We start from the raw sequence: 24302 nt of genomic DNA, 5'->3' as shown, positions 1-24302 counted from the left end.
TTGGAACTTGTTTGTTTACTTTTGCACTGTAAATTGGAAGGTGCTCTACAAGGCAATGGATGGGCAGGAGGTGATGGCTTGGTGAAGCCCTCGGGCAGCAGCAGATCAACAGGCTGCAGAGGGCAGAGCTCAGGCAGCTCAGCATTGCCTTCAGTGAAACATGGGCAGAACCCACCCCTAACACAGACCTGCTCAATATAAGGTCTCTGCTTCCTGCTGAAGGACCTAAAACTGCACAAACTGAGGAAAAGCACACAAGGGGTTTGCTGGCCATGTCTGGCTTTGGCTTTACATTGTAAGTGTTCTTTATTTAAATAAGAAACTGGTATTTCTTGTGCTGGAGAAACTCTAAAGAAATCTCTTAAGTAGACTACGAGCAATTCTCATGTAGATAGAAGGGCCATTTGTAGACCAAGGGGAGGCTTTGCACCTGACCTTGGTGGGTTGCCCACTGTTCTTTCCTGGCAGCTGTGTTTGGGCTTTTACATGCTTTTAAACTTTTAAAAGACTACTTCTGCCACAGAGAATGCTTGTATCAGCATTAAGAAGTAACAAGGCTTTGACTTTAGACCTCTCTGTCCCATCTGAAGTGAATCAGTTTATTCTAGTCTGTCTGATATTTAAAGCATGTAATGAATATTGCCACAACACAACCGACAAATATATTTATTATCTGTCTTGACAGACAGCATTCACATTTAGGTACCACAGTCTGTTGTGGTGGTTCTGTCATTTGCAAATATAACAAGTGAATGTCATGCCAATGAAAATGTTATGTGCTACAGACCCAGCAAACTACATGCTCCTGAGGGACTCTTGGCTGAGTTGGTCCAAAGACTCAATATTCTTAATGTATTTCTGGATTATTTTTTGCCAGCATTTCACTTTATGTCAAACAGAATAAATGACTAGTTTCACCTGAAGATTAATTTCTCCTTCTTGTATTTCTGCAATAAAGCTGCAAACTCAATCATGTCAGCAGGGGAAGGATTATGACTTTCCCAGTGATTCCTGTGTGTCTCTCCCCCAGCCGGTCACCAGGTACTTTGTGCTGGTTACATCCCCCATGACCACGATCAATATATTGATCAATACAGCTCTGAATGTTATATTCCAATCCACAAAGAATCTGTGTAAAAAAGGATTTCAAAAGGGATTGCCCAGAGTTCTTTTGCTTATGAAATCCACCAGAAAATAAATTTCTCTGAGTGTACTTCCCAGATTCCTGGATTCCCTCCATCCTCTCCAAAACATCTGAAGTTGTTTGCAGTGATGTTCTTTCCTCCTCACTTGGAAGATACCTGGAGATGTGCTCTTCAATAAGGTGCATTCAAATGTTCATACTGAGCATAGCATTTTTCCTTTTGCACATCCCCAGCAAATATGCCTTTCTGCTCCCTACGATGCTCAGATGAAACCTTTCCCTTAGGTCCTTCTTGCACACAGAAGTTCAGAGGGGCTGTGAGCTTGGAGGTGACAGTTGTACAACATCCTCACTAGCAGATGTCCAGGAACAATCCTGTTGAGATTACAAAGGATGAAGCCAGATAACAGACCGTTATCACAGGATGTTTGGGGATGTAGCTAAAAGAAAGTGGGGGCTTAGCAACCTCTGAATCATACTGAAATGAAGAAGCTGTCAAAGGTGCCTCCTGTGCTCCTCAGCATGCTCCTGAAGACGATCTAACCTAGCTGTGAGATAGCTCTTGGCAAGGGAAGTGGATGAGCAAAGGCAGCATCATGCTTCCTGAGGAACAATGGGAGTGGCAGCACAGCCACTGAGCAGAGCATGCTGCTGCCTTGTTTGGGTATTGCTTTCAGCCAAGCTAACAGGGATTTACGCCTTTCTATGGATGCAATGCAGGGAATTAAAGCCTGCACATGGGGGGAGTGCAAGAGGGGCAGAACAGGGGTGGGGAGCACAGAGCCGTGCACTGTTCTTACTGTACTGTAACAGCCAGAAGGATCAATGCGGTGGAAGGACGATCCATGAGGTGCAATAACAAAGGGGCTAGCACGAATGGAAAGGTGCTACAAAGGGAAAGGAAAAGTGCTCACCCATCTCTGAAGATCCAGGCTCACAGGGGAAACTCCACAAGAGGGGGATCTCCAACCAGAGAACCTTCCCCAGTGGCAGTCAGCCCTTAAATGAGGTCTAAGAGAGGTGCAGCCAGGCTGCAGCCCTTCAGGTCACGCAGCTGAATTGCCTTCACCTGTGCTCCCAGGGCTGACCAGGTCCTTTCCCCATGTGCTCAATCAGTGGTTCAGGCCGTGACTCAGCAGTTCCCGTACACACACTGAGGGAAAAGTAAGGTGTGCTTTCATCAGACATAGGCTGTACGGAGGAGAATATGGAGATTTTACTCAAATTAAGCACCCACTCCCAATGTCACCATCTGTGAGATGACATTTCATCCTAATAACGCGCTTAAAAAACAAACTAGTTATGAGCTCAGCCTAAAAATTTGCAATGTTAATATTTTTTATGATATGATGTGTAAAATTTTACAAATTCACATCCAGAGATCCGTAACAGAGAAGCAGCCTAAAGTCAGGAATGTGCTGGTTAATGCATATCGTAGAAACAGAAATACTGAGAAAACGACCTTTCAGATCTCACCATCGGGTGCCCTAAGCGAGGGCTGGAGTGCAAACACCTCTTCTGGGATAGCCAGAGATCACTGGGATGCACAGCACAGACAGAACGTGGGTGCACGTGGGAAGCAGCCCCATGGAGCACAGGGGAGGCAGCGGGGGCAGCTGGGCGGAGGAGTGGGAGGGAGCATGCGTGAGCCCCAGGTGCTGTGCGGGAGTCAGAGATGGTTTGTTATTCAGGAACTTCCACTCCTGACTGACATCAGTGACGCGCATATGCTGGAGTTTTGTTATGCAACATGTCATTGTTTAGAAGAAGTCTCGTTCTGGCACATGCAGAGTTCGGCTTTTGCGTGCACAAAACAGACACGTGCAATGATTACGGATTTTTTTTAGGAGAGGATTTCAACAAACTCCTGTTGCCCCTTTCTGTTGGATGTTTCTCATTTCCATTGGGTGTGGGATAGCCGGGGCTGTGCAGCATGGAGATTAGGAGGCTCTGGAGAGAACTGAGAGCTGCCCTTTAGTATTTAGAGGGGCTATAAGAGAGCAGACTCTTAGCAGCATCTGCTGTGACAGTGCCAGGGGAAATGGTTTCAAATTAAAAGAGGAGAGGTTTAGACTATAATATATACTACAGACTATAGTATATATACTGGATATAAGGCAGAATCTTTTTACAATAAGGGTGGTGAGGTACTGGCACAGGTTGCCCAGAAAGATGGTGGGTGCCCTGTCCTTGGTGACCTGCAAGGTCAGGCTGGATGCACTCAGCACTGATGGAGCTGTGGGCGTCCCTGTTCACTGCAGGGCAGTTGGACCAGATGGCCTTTAGTGATCCTTTCCCACTCAAACAATTCTGCAAAAAAAAAAGCCAATTTCCCAGATAGCTGCAGTTCTGACACCATAGCACGTGCTAGGAGCCTGATGACTCTTTTGCTAAAAGGTGTCCATCTCTCTCCATCAGCCATAAGAAAGGCCTCAGTTGCTTAAAGAGTAAGGGAAAAAAATCCAGGTGCAGGCCAGTGCTGGGGCTCATGGCCGCTGGTCTGCAGTACATTTGAAAATAGCAATGCTTCCATTGCACAAGGAAACAGCTCCAGTTTCTTCTGCCCCACTTTCAGCTTAGACAAATGGCTTGTTTCTCTTCAGCTGATAAAAAATCCAATTTTCCCAGTTATGAGATCTCCATTTATAAAAATCATTATAATCTATTCGAATTTTCTTAATAGATCCTTTCTTGTACTTCTGTAATTGAAACATCTTACTTAAAAAACAGAAAACTATTGTGAGCTCTCCCATCTGTAGGCAGCTGTGAGCTGCTCTTAATGTGATGTTACATATATATTTTTAACATAAGTGAGCACTTCCAACTATTCTAATTATCACATTTGTGCCTCTTATGAATGTTGCATTAGTGATGGTGCAAAAATGAAGTGTAGGCCAAAATTGACAGGTGATTACAATATGTAATGTAGTGCCAAGCTTAACATTAATGAAAGGAAAATACACAGTTAATGTGAGGAGGAAAGTGCCCACCTTCTGCAGCATGGCACTGGGTGGCCCCTCTCATTTTCTTGCTTGTTTTCTCCAGGGCATTCTGTTAAAGATGAGCTGAATGTCCTGTGAGGAAAATAGGGAAAGTGATAAACATCATTCAGGTCAAGCATCTGAAAGACAGAAGCATGAGCGGCAGGTTCTTGCCCTCTCACCCAGGGGAGGTGAAACAGTCTGCAGATCTTCCTAGTGAGGGGAGCATGAGGTGCACGTGGGAAGTGGTGGGGAGCACAGTTCTGGCAGGATCAGAGCTGCTAATGGTATAATGAGGCTAATTATTTTGAAAGTGAGCTTTGTGGTTTGAAAGCTGCCATGTTTGACAGCTCTGGAAGGCACAGGCATCTGCTTGTGCATGAAAGGGAAAAAGCAATTAGGCCACAGGAGCACAGGAGCACAGCAACAAGTTCATCAGCTGCATGGGAAACAGAAACTTCATTCTCAGCTTCTTTATTTTTTGGTTTCATAGAACCAGTGAGGTTGGAAAAGACCTCTAAAGCGATGGGTCCAACTGCCCACCACCACCAATATTGCCAATAACCATGTCCCCAAGTACCACATCTCCACATTCCTGGAAAACACCCAGGGACAGTGACTGTACCTCCCTGAGCACCTGTGCCAGTGCATCACCACTCTTCCTGAGAAGAAATCTTTCCTAATAACAAACCTGAACCTCCCCTGGAACAGCGTGAGGCCATTCCCTCTCATCCCATCTTGAAAAAAAACAACAAACCCGAGTGAAAAGAACCAGAGGAAAGGTGAAATCTAAAGAAGCAGCATACAGGGGAAGTATTCTTGCCTCTATCCATGGTGAAAGGAGGCTCAGAGAAGTTGCTTAGCTTTCCCTAACAGGAATCTTTGGAAGCCACCTCTGAGCCTGGGGCTGTCCTGAGTACCCAGTAACTTTCTGTGAGCAATCACTTCAAACAGATCTCTGAAGAATGTGGTAGATCTCCACTCTTACAAAAAGCTGTTAGGTTGGCATTAACATACCTGTTGCCATCCCCCTGGTTTTAACTTCTGATATCTATCAATAATCTTCCAAGAGGGTATTACTATTGTGCACAAAAATGGGACTTCAGGGCATCATGCACAAGGCTGTGGAGGATAGCTAGAGATAATGACATACAAAAATGTGCTCCTTCAGCCCTATTTTTTATTGAATTTGATTCTTTGCTTCTTTGCTGATCTATGTGGAATGCCTCGGCTGACTCAGGCCAGGCTCCCAATTAGTTGCCTTCATTAATCAATCTCTTTCCAATCTATTTCCTGTGCCAAGTGAAGGGTTGTGTTCAGCAATCTACCAGAGAGACCCAAATGCTTTTCCTCCATTCATGGAACATCGGAGCAGAGGGGCAGTGTGCTGGGATTAGCTGTTGAAGCTGAAGTCGCTTAAATGAGTTCCTATAAATTTTCATTGACCAAATTCATTAACAGAGCCTGGCAATAAAAAGAATAAGGAGGGAAGATGTAATGAACACTTTCTGTTCCAAGGAAACAAACTGGTTGGGTCAAATTTAGTGAATGTTTTCAGCAGGAGAAAAAGGAAAGGAAACAAGATCCTGAAGTGTTTTGACATTTTATTTCAAAATCGTACTTCAGTTTACTATTTGACTACACTTCAAAAAGAAGTTAAACATCCTCCTCAAAAAAAAATAAATGCTTCCACAAAAGGAAATGAATGGGAGGGTATTTTGCTAGAAAATATTTTGAAACATTTCTATTGTCAACCCTGCCTGCAGCAGGGGGCTGGGAAGGGGTGATCTTTAAGTCCCTTCCAGCCCAACCCATTCTGTGATTTATGGTTCTCTGATCATCAAGATGAAGTGCTGTCTGTGTGCCCATGGTTGTACGGCCATCACACGCTATGTGGGAACACCAGGAGCTGTCGGACTGAGGTGCTGTGGGAACACATCATGGGAATGTGGGTGGTGGGAGCAGGTGGGAGCCTGGGCTGCTCCGTAGGAGTGAGAGGAGGTGGCTCAGCTGAGGAAAGCATCCATCAGGAATGATGGAATAGAGGAAATAGAAAGGTGAGGAACAAATGCATTGATTGACGCTTCCTTTGTTTTCCGTGGCTTGTCAGATAGAAAGCTCTTTTTCTTTTTTTCCAGCTGTATATTTCTCTCACTCAAAGGCTTTGCTTAATTAGAGAACTGTCTGCTAATTTTAAACCTGAGGAGGCATGCAGAAGCCTTACAAAATGTGCTTGAAGGCTGGATGATGTGGGCTGCAGACAGCTGTTCTTAAAACCTCTAACTGAAGTTTAGTAGAGAATGATGAGTGCTTAATTCCAGCTCGCGAGGTCTGAACAGCATTATTTGATTTAATGATAATTAAGATATTCAGCACAACTACTCAAGAGGGGAAAAAAATAAATGCATGTCAAGAGGTAGAGATAAATTTGTATTTACGTTTGACTACAGAGGACTGTAAATAAAGAGTGCTGTCAGATCCATCTAAATAATTTAACAATCCCAATGTTTTCATGAGATCTGGATTTTCACTATTCAGCTGCGCCCAGAAAATTGAACTTTTTATGGTATTCCTGTGGATTTTACCTGAAGGACTGCGTCAGCCATAAGGAGGAGCAGACAACCAAGAGTTGTTCCTCCTTGTTTTTTAAAAGCCAGGTAATGAGCAAGATTAGGACAGGCCAGCCATGCCTTTGGATTTGGCTTGGGCATCTTAAGAATTCAGGGCTACGTTCTCTTTGGGGATAGATGGATACTGCTTGAGACAGCTGGGCTTCACCAGCCCCTGCCCAGGGTTGGAGCAGGGGACACGTGGTGCAGGTTAACCTCATGTTACCAGGCTCACTACAGAGCAGGGGCTTCATTTTCCTCTCCTGGTCCTGGCTGTAATAGGGCACACAGACAGCGACTGTGTTTGCTCACCCCCCTTTGGTGACGGGCTGTCCTCAGGGCTGCAGGACATCAGTCACGGCATCAGGATGACACACAACAGGCTTAGGAAATGATATACTATAAGCCGTTAGGAAATCCTGCAAGTATCATGCTCATCTTAGGAGCAAGAAGAAATGAAAATCCCACAGAGAAACAACAGGAGCCATTCATCCTGGAAGCGTTAGATATACTGCTGGCTTTGCAGCACTGAATATGGAATCAATTTATGTTGTTCTGCAGTGTTGATACATAGCAATGAGAAGACAGAATGAGCTGTAATTTACTGCTCCCTCTCACCACCGGAATCGTGTTGAGGGGGTGTGGGAGTCGTTCTTATCTCACTGTGTATTTTCTATGGTCAAATGTGGAAGTTCAATTCAGAGATGGAAGCATGAGTCACTCAGCCCAGAGATGGCAAGCTTTAATTTCATGAGGCCTATGAACCTGGTCACTGCAAGAAGACAACTCTCCACTGACCTTTTAAAAATTAAATATGCAGCTGTACTGAAATTGGATGCTTCACGAAAATGCATTTCATTTGGATCACGCGTATTCTCTTTTTCCAAGAGAAAATGGAAGTGAAACAATGTATTTTGTTCACATTTCATGTTGACATCTTGTGTATTTCAGGCTTAAGAAAAAAAAAAGACTATTTTTTGCCTTTTTCAAAATGAAAAATGTCACAGATTAAAAGAGCAAATCCTGGAGACTGTTGGATCTTAGGCTCACTCTTCCCAACTTTCTGATTATTCCCCAGGATCTCCCAGTTTTCCAAACTGCTGAAAGCATCTTTTCAGGGAGCAAATAGCACCGCCACCTTCATTTATCCTCAGCTCCTGCAGCCCTGGATGGCACTCCAGTGCCACAGGCACATTCAGTGCTGCTGTTCTGAAACACGAGTTCAAGGTTTACTCCTCGTCCACTGAGACACAGGACGGTCTGCACCATCTTCCTTGGGTCCTTCTGGTGTAGGCATGGCAAATCATGATGCCAGCCATGAGCCGCACTGAACTGCATTGCCATCCTCTGCCATCAGTTGTTTACTGTGGGTTAGCGGCTGCCATAACATGCAGAGTCAAAAGACTGTTACCTACCTGTTCCTGAAACAGGAATCAAGTAGGCAGATGCATCACTGTCTGGAAGAACTAACAAACACTCATCTTAAGCTGTTCTCTTTTTCCCCGTACATTTTTAGTGCATTTATGAATTATATTGTTTGCGTTTATAATTACAGAGCTGAACAGATGGTGGAAGGCTTATTTCAGAATGATGTGTTCATTAAAATAACCTGCTCCGGTCTGCCAAGTGATTGTTAACCGTGATCCCAATTTCATGTTGCAAAGAGTTACTTACACTTTATCAGTTCACCTGGAAGAAATGGAGCTTTGAGAGATGGGCCCCATATTGAGCATAAAGCTAGAGCAATGGTGCTGTGTGTTGTCAATGGCAAAGCATCAAAGGGATTTTCAGCTGTGACAAAGAAAAAAAAGGAGAATTTGGAAACCACATTTTTCAGCTCTAAGAAAAGATTCAATTCTATATTCAGTTTGGAGGCTCTATTCCATTACAGTGAGGCTAAATCCAGCTTCCACCTATGTCCAGACTGTGATCCAAATACCTAAGGCTCAATAATGGTAGTTTCCACTATTAAAAGTGACTTGAGTCTTGATCACAGTTTACTATCTTCCACATCTGCCTAGTGATGTTTTATCTCCCTCTGGTCCTAATGAGCACTCACCGAGTGCACCTGCAACTAACTGGAGGTTTCCTTATGGAGCTGGGAATGCTTCTTTCTTCTTTGGAAATCTTTTTTTCCTAACCACACTGCATTCCAAGGCAATCAGTGCATCCTCAGACATTTCTTTGCTCTTTATCCCCCTTTGCAGTATTTCATTTCTGAGATTTCCTGCCCCCCTTTCCCCCCCTCTCCTCCCCCCACGTTGAGATTTCAGGATCTGGTCTGAATATGGATGAAAGCAGGACACAATGTCAAGGTTTCTTGGAGGAGCATCTATTTTCCCAGGTCTGGTGCTACCCAAGTTCTAATTGCTGGCCCTCGCTCCTCCTGGTGAACACATCCTACCTGGGTTACCTCCAGGCACCCCACTGCAACCGGGAGATTTGCTTCAGTGGAAGTCTGCTCTGAAACATTTACAGATCTCCTACAGCTGAAAGCTTTGCTCTTCTGCATCAGAGCAGTCGGCAGCACTGGTACCCCCTCAACCATGCATGTGGTCATCAGAATTTTGCAGGCAGTGAATTAGTGGAGGCCAAGATGGAGAGGAGCGGGACCAAGGAATGGGAGAACAGTGGGAAAGGTGGCTGTGCTCACTGAGAGCAACCAGAAACATTAATGTTTTCTGCCTTGTTCAGAAAACATTTTCCTGAGATCTGACTGCTTCAGAGAAGCAGCTTCCCTCTGAAACCCTGGATCTGTTGGGAACCAACACGTAGGGCTGCTTGGCTGGCATAGCGCGTGCCTGGGAGAACTTCTGGAGATCGGAAAAAGCATTTCTTACAGCACTCTGATTTTAGCTTGCAGGTTATTATTTCTGACCTATCCGTGTCTCTGTAATCACACATTTCTCTGATACCTCAACCTCCCTTAAAAAACCACCCCCATCTGTTCAGCCTCCTAGCTGTAAATGAACTCCACTTGTACGTTTTTACAGGGAATGGGTTGTCTGCAGAAGAAGCTAGGCAGCACTCAGCACAATAGATTCATGCTTTAATTTGGACACCAGAGCTGCTGGCAGGAAGATGTAGCTGGATAAGGATTATTTGTGATTTCTGTTTTGTTGGAATTTAATGCCTGCTTTAAATGGAAGTGTTTCATTTGGAATGCAAACAGCTGACACACATGCACGCACACACACGTGTTAAAAACACGTATGAAGGACATTTCCCAAAGAACAACAGCCTTTAATGCCTTTACGTGAAAATTTTCCCCAGTCACTTTTACAGAATTATTGCTTATTGTATTTGTTTAAAAGACAAACTCAGAGAAACCAGCACAAATTCACAAGACCTCTTGGTCCCACAGATCTATTTCACTTCTCAACAAAAAGCCAGTGCGTTCTTTCCAGTTGATAACAAATTGACAGCTGAAGCTCTGCTCCTCTGCTTCCTGCCTTATGGAGGAGCTTAAAGACTCATTCTACATTTACAATGTACAGGTTACCAAAAAGATTTACAAATACAGGGAAACTTGGTGCTCATCAGCTTTCTCTATGGTTTGTGCCTAACCATCCTCAGAGTCCGTGGCAATTGTGCCCCAGCCGTCCCAGCAATGCAAAAAGCTCACCTGAGTCCCCATCTAACACCAGGACAGCAGGAACCACCTTCTGCCAGCTCAGAAATGGAAGCAATTAATCATGTAAGCAGATGCACTGGGAGAGGATCACTAAGCAGAGAGTGGGGACAGCTGTGCACCTACAGTGCTCTGTGACAGCGCTGCTTCCCCCATTAATCTGCCTTAGCCCAGCTGAGCTCTTTGCCATGCTTGGGCAGTTGGGGCCATTCATTTTTGCCATGTTTTCTGTGCTATTGTTACGGCTTTTGAAGCAAAATTATTTCTCCTGGCCAAGGTTAAAGAGGCAGAGGCTGACGAGGCAAAATGAAGCCCAGTGTTCACGGGCAGGCAAAGGGCAGGAGGTGCAGTAGACCCTTAGCCCCTCAGTGAGTCAGCTCAAGCTGGGAAGGGCTGTGTTTGCCCCTTGTCATCAGTTCACTCTTTATTAATGAGCAGCACTACCATTATGGCTCTGGCACCTACCAGAGTTCTGTGCTCTGCAGTAGCCCAGAGGGCTCTGTGGGGATGGCAACTCCTTCATTACAGCTGGGGAAGCCAAAAAACAGCACCTTTGGCTGCACTTCCATAAGGAATTGTGCAAGTTGGTGCGAGGGCTGGATCTGCAGAGAGCACAGAGTGTCCTGCATCCTGGTGGTGCATCCTTCCCAGCTCTTGCTGTGCTCCCAGAACAATGCTGGAGCTTTGTGTTCTGGTCGTGGGCCGACGGGGGGTAAAACCACACAACTCCCCACTGCTGAGCTGAGAGCTAATCCAAGCAGTTAATTAAAGAGTCCATTGGACTGTCAGAAAAACCAAGAGACACAGAAGCAATTATCTCCAAATTGGTCATCATCACAAAGTACCATTTAGCAAGTATGTGAAATGCCTGCTGTGGGGTCCTTGTATGGGTAGCAGTGCCTTTTGATCCCTGGGGTCTGTGGCTGGGTGGCAGTGTTCAGATCCAAGTGAAGCTGGCAGGTGGCACAGTGGGACATGATAGTGATGCTGCTCCTTGCTCTGGGAGCAGCCAGGTGCAGGAGCAGTGTGGGATGCTGCCTTTAATCAAGCCTGGTTGCTTTGCACACCAGTGTATATAAATCTCATCTAGGAACTCATTATAGGCAGGAAAGCTGAGCAACTAATTTGCTGCAGATAACTTATTTAATACATTTAAATCTCTCTTTTTCCTTGCTCACAGATTATATCTTCATATCCATTACTCAGATCTAGCTGACAAATCTGGCAGAATTTAGCCCCCACACACAGGGTGCAGGCACTGCTTTCTGTTTGGGGAGACAGACCCTGCAGTGCATATGGCTTCTGGGCAGGCTGAGCACATGTGTTCACATAGGTGAGGCAGAAGTGATTCTCAGCTGCTGCTGTGCTTTCTCTTTGAAACTTGTTTCCCATTGATTCTGATGCCTGAATGGTGTTTTCAGAACGCAAATCAGTTGAGATGTGGTGGCACAAAGCAAGGCAGGGCTGTTACAAAGCTGCCATTAATCTGACACTAACTGTGCCATGTGGCAGGCAGCTTTAACTTTTATGTGACAGGAGAAACTACCATAGTGTAAACAAAGTGCTCACACAAAATCCTGACAGCAGAGGACTCCTTTAGCAGTTTCCTGGAGATGTGGGTAAGTTTTTGGTACGGAATCACACGCCACTACCAAATCATGCCCAGCACACCCACAGCACAGCCTTCATACCCTGCCTGTAAATGCTCTTTCCTGCTCTCCTACTGCTCCTCTTTCCCCACAGGGTAAACAGCTGGAAGTGCTGATCTAATGCCAGCAGCTTCAGGCAAACCCTGTGAGCCAACAGAAATCCTGGGACACCTCAATGACTCCTCTGTAGCTTAATCAGCTTTGTAACAAATGGCATCACCTGATAAATTGCCCAACCATTTTCTGATTCCTGCAGAAGAAAAAATCAAAGGTTTGGTTCTTTGGCTGTCCTCTGTGAAGTCAGCTTTCAGTGCCTGTCTGTTGTGCTTCTGAGCAAGACAATATACCTGCCCTGTTCTCAGAGTGAGGGCTCTCCTGGCTCTTGTCCCGTCACCATTCATAACAGGGATTTTGTGTCCCTGAGGTTTGCTGGACCACTCCACTCCATGTGCTGTGGCTCACTTGGTATGGGAAATCAAACTTGCATTGAGGCTTGTATGCGTCATGGTCATCTAATCAGAGTGTCTGTTCGGTGTCAGATGCAAACAGTCTTCTTGTTTCTTACATCAAGCCTGTATCTTGTTGGTAGAACAAATGTGATCTGGCAAACTTTTATGGTCGTTGTTCAAAGTGATGGAGTCCTGTGGGAAGATGTTTCAGTGGATATGTCTGCATGTACAATAACCTGTATTAAGTCAATCAAGCCTAACAGCGTTGAAAAACAGCATCTAATATGTTGTCAGAGGGAAAATTCCCCCAGCAATATTCACCAGGACAAATGTGGACAGGCAGTGAATTCTATATCATGGCTTTTATCTTGAGCCCGTGGCTGATCTACTAGAACTGGTGGATACAACATTTGGAGGATTCTCACATCATCTACCTCAGACATCTCAGCAGCATTGTAAGCACTATACTTTAGGAGCCTAAGTCCTGAGTATACTCAGTGGAAGGAGGCATCCAGTTTAATGATTCCAAGTCAACTGATATGAATATTTAGAGGATATGATTCTGGGTTTTCAGGAGCTCATTGTACATGGGCTTGTGCTTTTTATCTAGCGCTAACGAAGCTTTGTTTTCCCACTCTCAGGTACGCTGTTTTACATAATGGGCATCATCAGGAACATCAGAAGCTTCCCATCCACAATGACCCAGAATCCCAGGAGTCCTGTTTCTAGCCACAATCCCAGAAGAGGAACAGCCCAGCTGGAGGTTCCTTTTAGGATACCCAAAGGATTCCCAGACAGTAGATGAATGAACACCCATTCATCTGCATTGTCAGGAGCTGCCTGCACTGACCCTGTATGAAGGCCCAGCCACACGCTGTGTGGATCCATGGAGCCAAGGAAGGTCCCTGAGTGCTGTATGGTGTGGCCATATGACTGCATCAGAGCCTGCCCTGGGTGAGAGCAGGTTTCTGCCAAGCAACACCACAGATGCAATCTGCCTAGAACAGGGACTCCTGTTACTCCTTTCCAGATGCCAACTCTGTATAAGCCACCACTCTGTCCCGTGCTATCCTGATCCTAAAGAGTTCTGAAGCCCTGGCATCATGTGTGACCAATTGCTTTATCACACCGGTGGCTGAACGCTGCCAGGAGAGAAACAGCTTTGTTTTCTTTAGCCAAACAGAAGAAGTGTTTGCCTTTTGACTGTTGTTATGGGGAAAGATCAGCACAAGCTGCTGATTTACCCTGCCTTGCAGAGCTTTTGTTGTAAATGCTTTTATTATGCTTCCTGGCCAGGTTCCTTGGAGCAGGATTCAGGAGGTGTGTATAGTACCTGGCAAGCTGGAGAGGCCTCCAGAGACATTCTCCAGCTAACAGCAGGTCCGGGACCACTGTTGCAGTCCACTGCTGAGCCTGGCCACACCGTGCTGCTCTAAGGCCTCACCCAGCATGCGGCCGGCACTGCCCTCATCTGAGCAAACTTTGGGCACCGTCAGCAAGCAGAAAGGTTGGTCAAGGGACTGTCAGTCTGTAATACGTCACTAAGTGCCATCCTGAAAAATATACCATCTAAGAATCTCTTCTGTCTCCGTTAGGAAGACAGGCTCCTACTTTTCCATCTTTATTTTTGTCTGTTTCCTTCTGTTCTCTTCCAGTTGGGGCAAGAAGTTTCAAAACATTAAGATAACGCTGTACACACAGCTGTGGGCCAAAACCTCGCTTCTAAGCTGCTTCCTGCATGTATGTGTTGCTGTGTTCCCTGTGAGCTGCTTTCACTTTTGCACATAAATGGTAGGCAAACTGTGCACATCACAACTTGGAAAAAATGACTTTCCTGCAGTGGGAAATATGCAGGATCAGGACTACATACCTATTTAGCTGAAGATCTAACCCAGAGATGCTACCCTGAACCTAGGAGATAAAATTGTACTTTGTTATATTGTGTAGTCATGTACAGACATTTTTTATGTAAAAAGTTGTAGTGACATTATTTATTATTATTTTTTATCAGGAATGTGTGAGTTTTGTTCATTAAAAGCTTCGAGACCCAGGAGCTTAACATTATATATATATGATTTACTAATATTTCTGTTGCTATGTGACAGATATTTACTGTAAACAAACAAATCCTGCCTTGAACAAAATTGTTGCTCAGTAGGAAAAGAAAACTGTGCATGCTGAGAACAATGGACTTCTTCACCTTGGTGTCTGAGTTCTTTGAGATGCTTCTTCCACACAAACAGTCAGTGATAGCTTCACTTCATTTTCCTTTAGGATCCAAAAGAACTGTGGGCAGAAACAGCTCTAATTAGAGGAAGCCAGACACATCCTAGTGTAGGAAATCCCCAGCACTTAGGAAGAGACCAACTACTGGTGTTTTGGTCACAGGTGCTGATGGGAAGAACACGAGCTGCTTGAAAAGAGATGGTAAGGGATGCTTTGTGCCAATTCCAGTTCATCATTAGGGATGGTCCTTCAGTGACCTGTTTTTCCAAAAGAACTCAGTGTCAATTCACCTCTACTGTTAACTCTAAATCAACACTGGTGGGTGAAGAAGTAGGATCTCATTGAAAGTTTTGGGAGAAATGCATCCAAGAGAGCTTCAAGCCTATGATTTATACCTCCGTGGAACTGCTCACACAGGTTCTGTCTGGAATTGGGTACACAAGACTGCAGAACAGGTTGCCTAGGATTGGCTCCAGATATCAATTTCTTAAAGAAATGCTAGAGAAGAGTTCATCTGTCCTCATTAAAAGGCATCAAAATATGTTGAGCGATACGGAACCAGCTGCATGGGTGTTCTTTGTTTCTGGTTGTCCCTGAAGTATTGTTTTCTCCTGTATTTTAATGTACTTTAGTAATATATTTTTAATTTAAAATGAACTTCTCAGCACTGAGTTTTGCTCACGGGCAGCATTCAGAAGGCTTTGTCAGTGGGCTCAGTAGCTCACTAACCAAAATGGTCAACAAATCTTAAAAAAAGGGATTCGATTCTTAACACTATTTAGTGTCACCTCTGCCTAATGGCTGGTTGGATTCAGCAAAGCAGTCAAGAATCACTTGGCAGCTTCTGCTTAATAAGTCAGTAATCTCAGCAGTGCTTCTGCAAACACAGTAAATGGCATTGTCCATCATCAGTAACGTCAGTATTTCTCTGGAAAAGGAGCTGTCTCAGGGAAAGAACCTGTTTTTGATTTCCTTCCTCTGCTAAGGGTAGCTGCTCTTGTAGCCTCTGAGTTCATTTTCTCATTGACCATTTTGGTTAGTGGTTTCAGTGTCTCTGCCTGTGCTGAGTAACTTGTAATGCATTGGCTGTTTCTAAAAATAAAGGTCTATGTACATTGCAGGAAACTCTAGCTCACGCTCCTCTCGTATTTTTTCCACTCAGAACTTAAGATGTTACCAGATAATGCTTTCAACTTTCCTTGCAATATACTGAAACTGCTAGAATGGGAAGGGAGAACCTGACCACATTGCTTCAAAAATACTGATGACCCATTGGCTATAATGCAAGCTCCTAATCTCTATATCCCCTAATACGCCATAATAATCCTCCAGCACCTCCTGCACTGTTTCTTTGAGTCTCCCAGTGAATTTGACTGAAAAGGGACTTTCTTTCTCACTTATCCTTCACTTCCCTGTCTCACAATTCACTCTAATATCCACGTATTTTGTACATAAATATAGTAGCACTCACCAGCAAATTGTCCCACTACCACATTTATAGTCTAGGAACATTGTATATTCTTTCAAATGCAGGAAGCCTCAGAAGTGTTAAGCACAGTGCCTACTGTAGCTGTTTTCTTGGACTACAACCGATGACACTTTTCCTTGCCAGAGACAAAGTGCTAGCAGAACAGCTAGCTAATAAGAAATTGGCTGGCTGGGCCTTTGCTAAATAGTCTTCAGGAGGCTGTTCTGTCAACACAGCTGTATTGCCATATTTCTCTATTTTTCCAGGCTTCAGAGGAAGCATTTCCAAGATTTTGCATGGTGTTTGTTAGTAGCCCATTTACCCAGACGAGCAAACCCAAAGCAGTTATTGCACTGGAAGAGGGAAGCAGAGAAGAGGTTGATCACCTTCTGAGGCAGATTGTAAACCTGGTCCAGCACTATAAAGGTGTGGACCATCTGACTTTAAGAGGGCCCTACAGTGCAAGGATGCACAACATGATGCAAGCCATCACTCCAGCTCAGCAGCATTCCATGCTCCCACTGTTCAGTTTGCTCGGATAGAAGCAAACACTGCTGCAAAGAGAAATTCAGAGGCATAATAAACACATCACCAACGGGAGGCAGTGTTCAGCAGCTCCACAGAAGAGTGCAGAAGAGGCCATACACTTTAATTAGGTGATGATCAAGACTGTCTGGAGGGATGTGAAGCAATACTGGGTGACACACCGTAAATGTCAGTGCTCGAGGCAGCCAGCAGCTCCATTGCATAGTGAGATGTACGGAGTTATGGCTGCAGCCCAAGTGTACCAGCAGGTCATGCTCATAAACGCTGTGCAGAGAGATGAATCCTTATGGGAAGATGTCCCTTCCAAATTTATCCTTCACAGTTCTTTCAACACTGAATTTATTTTCAGGTTTTAGACTTGGAGAGGGGAACAACTGGAAAAAAAGGAGAGACAATCTCATCAGAACAATCTGAAAAACATTTTCAGTAAATACTCTAAACCATTTTCACGTAGTTGGAGATCTAGTATGCGACCTGATGCCTGTATAAGCACAGAAAGAAAGGAAAACATTTACCAGATCAACTTAAAAATGAAGGCAATGATTTCCACTCGCATTGCACTACAGCACTTTGCCTTTGTGCACAGCTGAGACAAGGCTCCTGTGGAACACACACTCGGTGCAGGAGCAGAGGGGTATTTGTAGTGATGAGTGGGAAGCCCTTACTCACTTCTCATCCACACAGTGCCTGGCTCCAAGCTGTGTTTTTCATATTCTGCTTGTTTGAATGTTGAAATCCCTGCAGACGTGAATATACAAATACATGCTTCAAGGAGATGGTGCATGCAGTGTGCGCTAGCGGAGGACTTAAGTGGATAAAACAAATCCAGCACACTGGAACTCTCTCAGGGCTCTCCTCTGTGCACACATTGCAAGTCCGAGCAGCCAGCAGGGTACCTGCAGCCACTGTTTGTTTACAGAGATACTGTCATTTTGATAATCTTATTTTATTACTGGTTATTATTACAATAATTATAACCAGTAATACTAAAGACAATGTGCTTGCAGCCATAGGAGCCCACACCTTGGCCTAACATGCTGTCCTGGTTTCAGCTGGGAGGGAGCTGATTTTTCCTTTGCAGTGTCTGGTATGATGCTATGTTTTGGCTTTAGGAGGAAAACAACGTAGATAACATGCTGATGTTCTAGTTACTGCCAAGCAGGCCTCTTCAGACATTTCAGTTTCTCAGCTTCTCGTACTGTCATGCCAGTGAAGGGTTACATACATATACACAATAATGTAACTATTATTCTTTTCTCCTTCTTCTATTTCTGTCCTAGTTTTTATCTCAATCCATGAGTTCACCCCCATCCCACTGGGCTCAAGGATCACTGTGATGCTGGTCTAGCTTGCAGAATGAGTGTGATCAAACCAAACTCACACAAGCAATGAAAACCATCATTAGGGTCAATTTAAACTTGAGCAGTATGAACCTCTGTCTCCAACGAGTCTCTCTATCTCTTTTCTTCTCCAAACTTTGGTTCTAACTTCCTATTATAGCAAATGACATTTCAGGGAGAATGTACATCGGATATGCACATGGTAACCCCTGAAAACTTAAATATGAGCCAGCACTGAGAGTGCTGAATGCTACTCAACTTGCCTTTGACTTCTTCACACTTCACTGGCTTTTATTTTACTGCCCTCTACATGAGATCAAGAGCCCTGTGAGTAATCATCACTAGTGTAGCAGTTGTACTTAAACACTGTAGTGCAGCATCTCAAAATGCCTCTCAATTTAGGTATTAACTAACAATCAATCTTCAACCTAAGGACAATATGACTGAAGGCTGTGGCTTTCAAAATCCAATACACTCAAAACTGTCTCTGCTCAGCAAAGATGAAGAAGAATCAGAAGGGTACTTAAGGTATTCACTGGTGTCGGTCTGAGTTAATAGAGAGGAACAGAACAAACCAACTGGGTCCAAATTTCACCCATTTTACTTCTAGCATGGATGAGAAATACAGAGCAGTGCCAATAAAATGATGGTTCCTTGATCAGGCAGCCCACAGCCAGCAGACTCTGAGTCATCCTGAGTTTTCTTCACCTATCTTTGTAGATGCTAAAGCCAAAGAGATCATTTCCATTTCATAACTGTCAACTGTAAATCCTTCAGTTGTTTAGGATCCTATTTTTTCCTTTGCATTGAGCTTTCCTCTGCCATTTCTGAGTATTAACACGCCAAAAGTCAATGCATCTGATGTTCTTTCTACTAATTTTAGCATGGAACAACCTGAGTTGGAAGAGACCCACAAGGATCACCAAGTCCAACTCCTGGCTCTGTGCAGCACCACCTAAACATCACACCACGTATCTGTCAGTGTTGTGTCTGACACAAGCACTCCTTGAACTCCATCAGCTTGGGGCTGAGCAGCGCCTTGGGGAGCTGGTGCTGTGCCTGACCATCCTTTATACGAAAGATTTCAGCTCCAGTTTTTGGACAGTTGCAGAATCCAAAATCATCACACATTTACTCAGCATCTTCCAAGGTGCAATCTTATCGTTGGAGCTTTCTCACAGAATAAAAAAGATATAATTTAATTAGAATTTACCCAATTAAAATGTTAATGGACCTGCATTCTTTCACTTCCTGTTAAGCTGAACTGAAGTTGCCCACTCTGTTGGACTTCCTGTCAAATATATGCTTATTACTGAATGAATTTAGAAGATCTGGCAGAAAAGCTTAAAATTATTTTGGCACACATTATTTGTTTTGACAACTTACAGCTTTTTTTTTTTTTTTTAATTGTCATCTTTTAAAATCCTTGGAATCAATTAGAAAGAAAAAAAATATAAAGAAAAAAAAAACCTATCTCTACTGGACCACACCAGAATGGGCTGCAATGCAAGATGAAGCTCCTTACACCAGCTCTGTAGTGCCAAGGTCTGTACTCTTTTAGTGATGCTGTGAAGGAGGCTTCTCAGTCCTCTGGACAAGAGAAAAAATGATTTGCTTGCTGACTAAGAAGCATACTTGATGACTTACTTGAAGATTTCTTCAAAATCAAGATCTGGGAGGCCCCAAATGAGGACCTACAGCTGACATGGGGTGCGTTTCAGCTGGGCAATGATTCAGATATCAGAACTAAACCCCTATCACACAGTCTCAGTAATTAATCTCTTATCATATTCCTTGGCTGTTGAATCCCACCCACCAAACAGAGCTCCTGCCATGATCAGTTTCTGAAAGCCCTGTCAACAGCCATCCGCATATCACCGATTTCTAAATCCAGTCCCTCTCAAGGGCACCCCTCTATCTGTAAAAAGCAGAAACCAAGGTAGAGTCAAAAGCATTATTTCAATAACAGCCCTGTCAGTAACTGAAAAACAGCTATTCAGAGGTTACTTTGTGGATGACATAGATTAACACAAACAGGCATGAAGATCCAAACAGATTAACGCAGGTATGTTTATTCCATGCCAGTTCCCATAATTGCTCTCCACTACTACATCCAACCCTTACTCACTTGCTACCACTCCCACGGCTTTCAACGAGCAGCCCAAGATCAGTATCAGCAATCACCTTCACGCAGAAAATCAAGCTGTGGACATCTGTGCTCCTCCTGCAGAAGCCTGGAGCAGCCAGGAGTTGTGTCACCCACCCCAGGAGCCTACACGGAGTTCTGCTTTGCCTGGGTTGGCTCCCTGTCGACAATCATGAGCACAACCCACTTCCCATTTCAAGGACAGATTGTTCTCCCTCTGCTAGACCAGGAATGTTTAAGCCGATAACCCCTATTTGTTTGCTCCCATCCTTGCTACTACTGAGTCAGAAAGAGGAGTGCAGTGAAACCAGGAGCTAAATCCATGATTTTTCCCTAGAGAAATCTTTGCATAAAAGTATCCTTGAGAAAGAAGAGCTTGAAAGAAAGCTATGGAGATCAAACTAATGTTGTTGAGTTTGATGGCAGTCACTGTGCTCTCTCATTCTTGCCATCAGACTCTTGTGTTCAGCCACAGATCTGGCAGCTTGTCCCCACAGCAAAACTATGAGTACACGCAGCAGATTGACCCTGCCACTCCTCCTTTTGTGCCAGAGCTGCAATGTACAGCTCTTTGTATGTCCTTCACAGCACTATTTGTAAAGTTTCAGATATCAACTCTGGACCATCAAGAGAGATATTGGCGGAAGGAGTGCAGTGACCTCTTCTTTGCCTTTCCTTTTGAATCATTTGTCCCATGGAAGCATGGATATTTTAATGGTCCATTTTGTCACAATGCTGGATATTTTCTTGCAAATGAGTGTTACGAAAAGTGTTCTTCAAGCACCTTCCTTAGCAGAAATTCATCCTTTTCTTAAGCAGCTCTTCTTCAGAATGGCCTATCCCTGAAAACTGAGGTTTGCTCTGGGTCTTTAGATGAAGCACTTCAGAGCAAGTTGTATTTATTTTCTTCTGGAATGAAACAAGGTTATGAGAGGATACCTGCAAAAACCCTTAGGTACTTCTTGTGTTGCTTTTCTAACTAGTTTAATCTTCCTGTCTCATCTTTCCTTAGAAGTGTGTGATACAGGTGGACTGCCTAACTCAAAGTCAGCATCCATGGTTAAGGCTGGGTAGATCCTAACACTGAAATGTCTCCTTACCTCTTGTCACAACAATGCACACTTCTGCATTCATATATACCTCAAGTTCTCATACTAAATGCTGGATTCACCTTTGAACACATCATACCATAGGAAGCAGAAGTTCTTTCCTGCAAACACAAAGCTAGTGGGTTTGCTCTGTAACAACAGTCTGCAATGGAGGAAGTTTATCTCATCCTAGTTTGAGCTTTGGCTGTGCTGTTATCACATGCAGCGCACATGTGTACATACAAATGTGCTGTTTTCATCAGACAAGGGATTCATCTTGAATTACCAGATCTAGCAGCATAAAAACATGCCTTCACAATACTTTTCATGACCCAAACACCGATTTTGTTTCTTTATCCTAAAATCAGCGAAACAAGCAAGGACCAGCATACTGCCCATCTTGGAGACAGTGTTCCACATTTTCTTTCTCCATAGGGCTCATATCCTATGTCTGTTTTATCTATGTACGTTAGGTACTCCATTTAGATGACATTTCTCAGGTATGTGAATAACTTGGATATCATCACCTCATCCTCTCTTAGGAAGAGCTGCTACCCCTACTTGCTGTGGGAAAAAAAGCATGAAAGAGCTCATGGACTTGTAAGCAGTGGCACAAGACACCTCAGACTTGCTTTGCAATTAGCAGAGAGCTAATCAATACCTACCTTTGATTATCAAAATTATCTCCTGGAATTTTTTTCTCTTCATTGACTGTAAGAGGAGATCTCTGTGACAACTTCAGCTGCACTACAGGCATATAAATCTAACAGTATATCCCACCCAGGAAGAAGTCTCCTGTTGGCAAAGAATTGCTCAGTCAGAGCGAGCCAGGAGAGACAATCCTTCCTGTTTAACTGTTTCCCTGAAACCACCCGCACTGCAAAACACATGGAGGAAGAAGGGAACAGAAATTATGCAATCACATCAGGGTTTCTTTTATCATTTTCATTACCTATCAGATTTAATATTTGCAAAGCTGCCCTTGGACTGAAACAAACTGCTTGCTTTGATATCTAGATGCAAATATTGCTGTTAAGTGTGCTGTAAATGGATTTTATTGCTCACTCCAAAGCCACCATATATTAGCACAGTAAAGCTGAAAGTCCCAGCTGGGAGACTTTCTGTGGGAGAAAGAAGAGCAGAGCAGGATCATCCAATCTGCTGCCACAGATCAACAGCAGGGCGTAGGGCTTCTGCATGCAGAGGGAAGCCTGCTGCACACAGAATAGCACTTGGGCTGCATCCTGAAGGAAGTTTAGCAACCAGCCAGAACAGTGCAAACCGTCTTGTGCCCTCCAGGGTTTGACATGGAAATTGAATAACAAATTGCCCCAAAAGGAAACAAAATAGATGGGGAAGCTCAGGTGCAAACAAAGAAAGCTGCTTACAACCAGGAAACTGCACAGCAGCATTTCTCAAGCCTTGCATATCTATGTCTGCTTCTGTAAGCCTGGTGGCAATGTTCCAGATGCACCCAGATATCTGGAGATGTATGCGGGACTGGAGAAAATGCAATGGACAGATTCTCTGGATCCACCAATCTCTTTTAAAACAGAATGTAAAAACAGTCCATGGTATGCATGATATTTAGCACAGTAAATCATATTTGTGAGTGTCTAAATAAGCTCCCTTGTACCTTTGTGACCTGCTGCTGCTTGAGCACCAAAAAAGGGCAGGAAGCGATCGATGGCACCGGCACACACAGATCAGTGTCAGCTGCCCTGATCTGCACGGCTCAAGAAGAGATTGCAAACCTGTGCGTCAGGAAGGACCTACAGCTCTCAGAACCAGGGAAAGGAAATGCATTCATTGAAAGAAGGAAAAAAACGAAGTTTCACTTAAAGTAATAACAAGCGAGCTGCTCTTGACCGTGAACAACGTCATCTTAAGCCTCAACTTCCCCTGAGCAGCCAACGAATGTATGCCAGGAGTTCAGAAAACGGAAGTATCTGAAACCTTGCGAGCGATACGGCCTCGTGCACCGAGCGCAGCGCTGACGCAGCGGGACGCCAGCTGGGCCGGCAGCGCAGGCAGCGCCTCGGCGCACAGCGCCCCCTGGCGGCCGGGAGCCGGGCCGGCCTCCGTTCGGTCGCTGTGCGGCGCGGCGCCCCGTTCAGCTCCGGTTAGATTAGCCGGGTAAACGATCCTTCAGCAGCTCAGCCGCTCACACGGAGTGCTCACGGAAAAGGGTTTAGCGTGATTTAAGAATCGCAGAGATTTTAGCACACAAACAAAAGCTATGCCTATCAAACTCACGCTCACTACCACACTCTGGCTCCTTTGCTCCTGCAGCTCCAATAAACAATCTTTAGCTGACAAACTAAAAAGCAGCTTGCAAAGAAAACTTGCAACTCCCACACACCCCCGCAGTGCATTGTGCTGATGGCAGCGTGATCAGTCCTGTTAACATGTGCCCCCAACACGGTGACACAAGGATCCACAAGGAAGAAATCAGACACCCAAACCACAACCTTCTGTTCTTCGCCATAGAAAACAAGCCAGGAACCCTGCAGCCCTCCCACCCGGAGCTGGGACAGTGCTGAGTGTGTGCATGGCAGCCCACAACTAGCACAGCAATTACTGCTCACACAGCAGCTCTCACTGATGCTAACTGTACCCATCCACGAACCAGTAATAACATTTTGAGTTGGTGGTGAGAACCTCCAGACATGTTTTTGCTAGTAAAAGTTAAACAGGAACATAATTCATTTCATCTGCTTTGCTCCTTTCCTTGATTTCAGATGCTGAACTTAAGGAAGAAAGCAGGTTCCCTGCCAGCACCCCAGATATAACCTCAACCACCTCCATCTCCACAGCTTTCATGTGGACACAATGACTTCAGTCACTATGTTACCACTCTGTGCCAAACAGGTGTCATGTTTAACAGGTTAAAAGTACTGCAAGTTTCAACCGCTTACACAAAGGAACACTGAATATAAATAAGTACACTATTTGTATAAATACTTCCTCAAAAAGCTCAAGTTAGATAGCAGATCTGGTGCAATATTCCAGAAATGCAGCACAT

The 24302-nt window shown here is 44.4% G+C and overlaps 1 protein-coding gene across 1 annotated transcript in view; it reads left to right on the top strand.

Annotated features, from left to right (window-relative positions):
- The window catches only part of HTR4 (5-hydroxytryptamine receptor 4), a 98192-nt gene extending 84508 nt beyond the window's left edge, over nucleotides 1-13684 (top strand). Inside the window, exon 7 of the mRNA XM_042880762.1 lies at nucleotides 13105-13684. Within this exon, the coding sequence (XP_042736696.1) occupies nucleotides 13105-13192 (88 nt within the window). The 3' untranslated portion in view covers nucleotides 13193-13684. The remainder of the gene's footprint in view (nucleotides 1-13104) is intronic.
- Nucleotides 13685-24302: the final 10618 nt, after the last annotated feature.

Source organism: Lagopus leucura, unplaced genomic scaffold (assembly GCF_019238085.1).
Source record: "Lagopus leucura isolate 7727_CA_CO unplaced genomic scaffold, USGS_WTPT01 Super-Scaffold_100027, whole genome shotgun sequence".
In the NCBI taxonomy this organism is placed as follows: Eukaryota; Metazoa; Chordata; class Aves; order Galliformes; family Phasianidae; genus Lagopus; species Lagopus leucura.
Note: the sequence above shows the minus strand (reverse complement) of the source record. Positions and strands in the feature narration are given on the sequence as shown.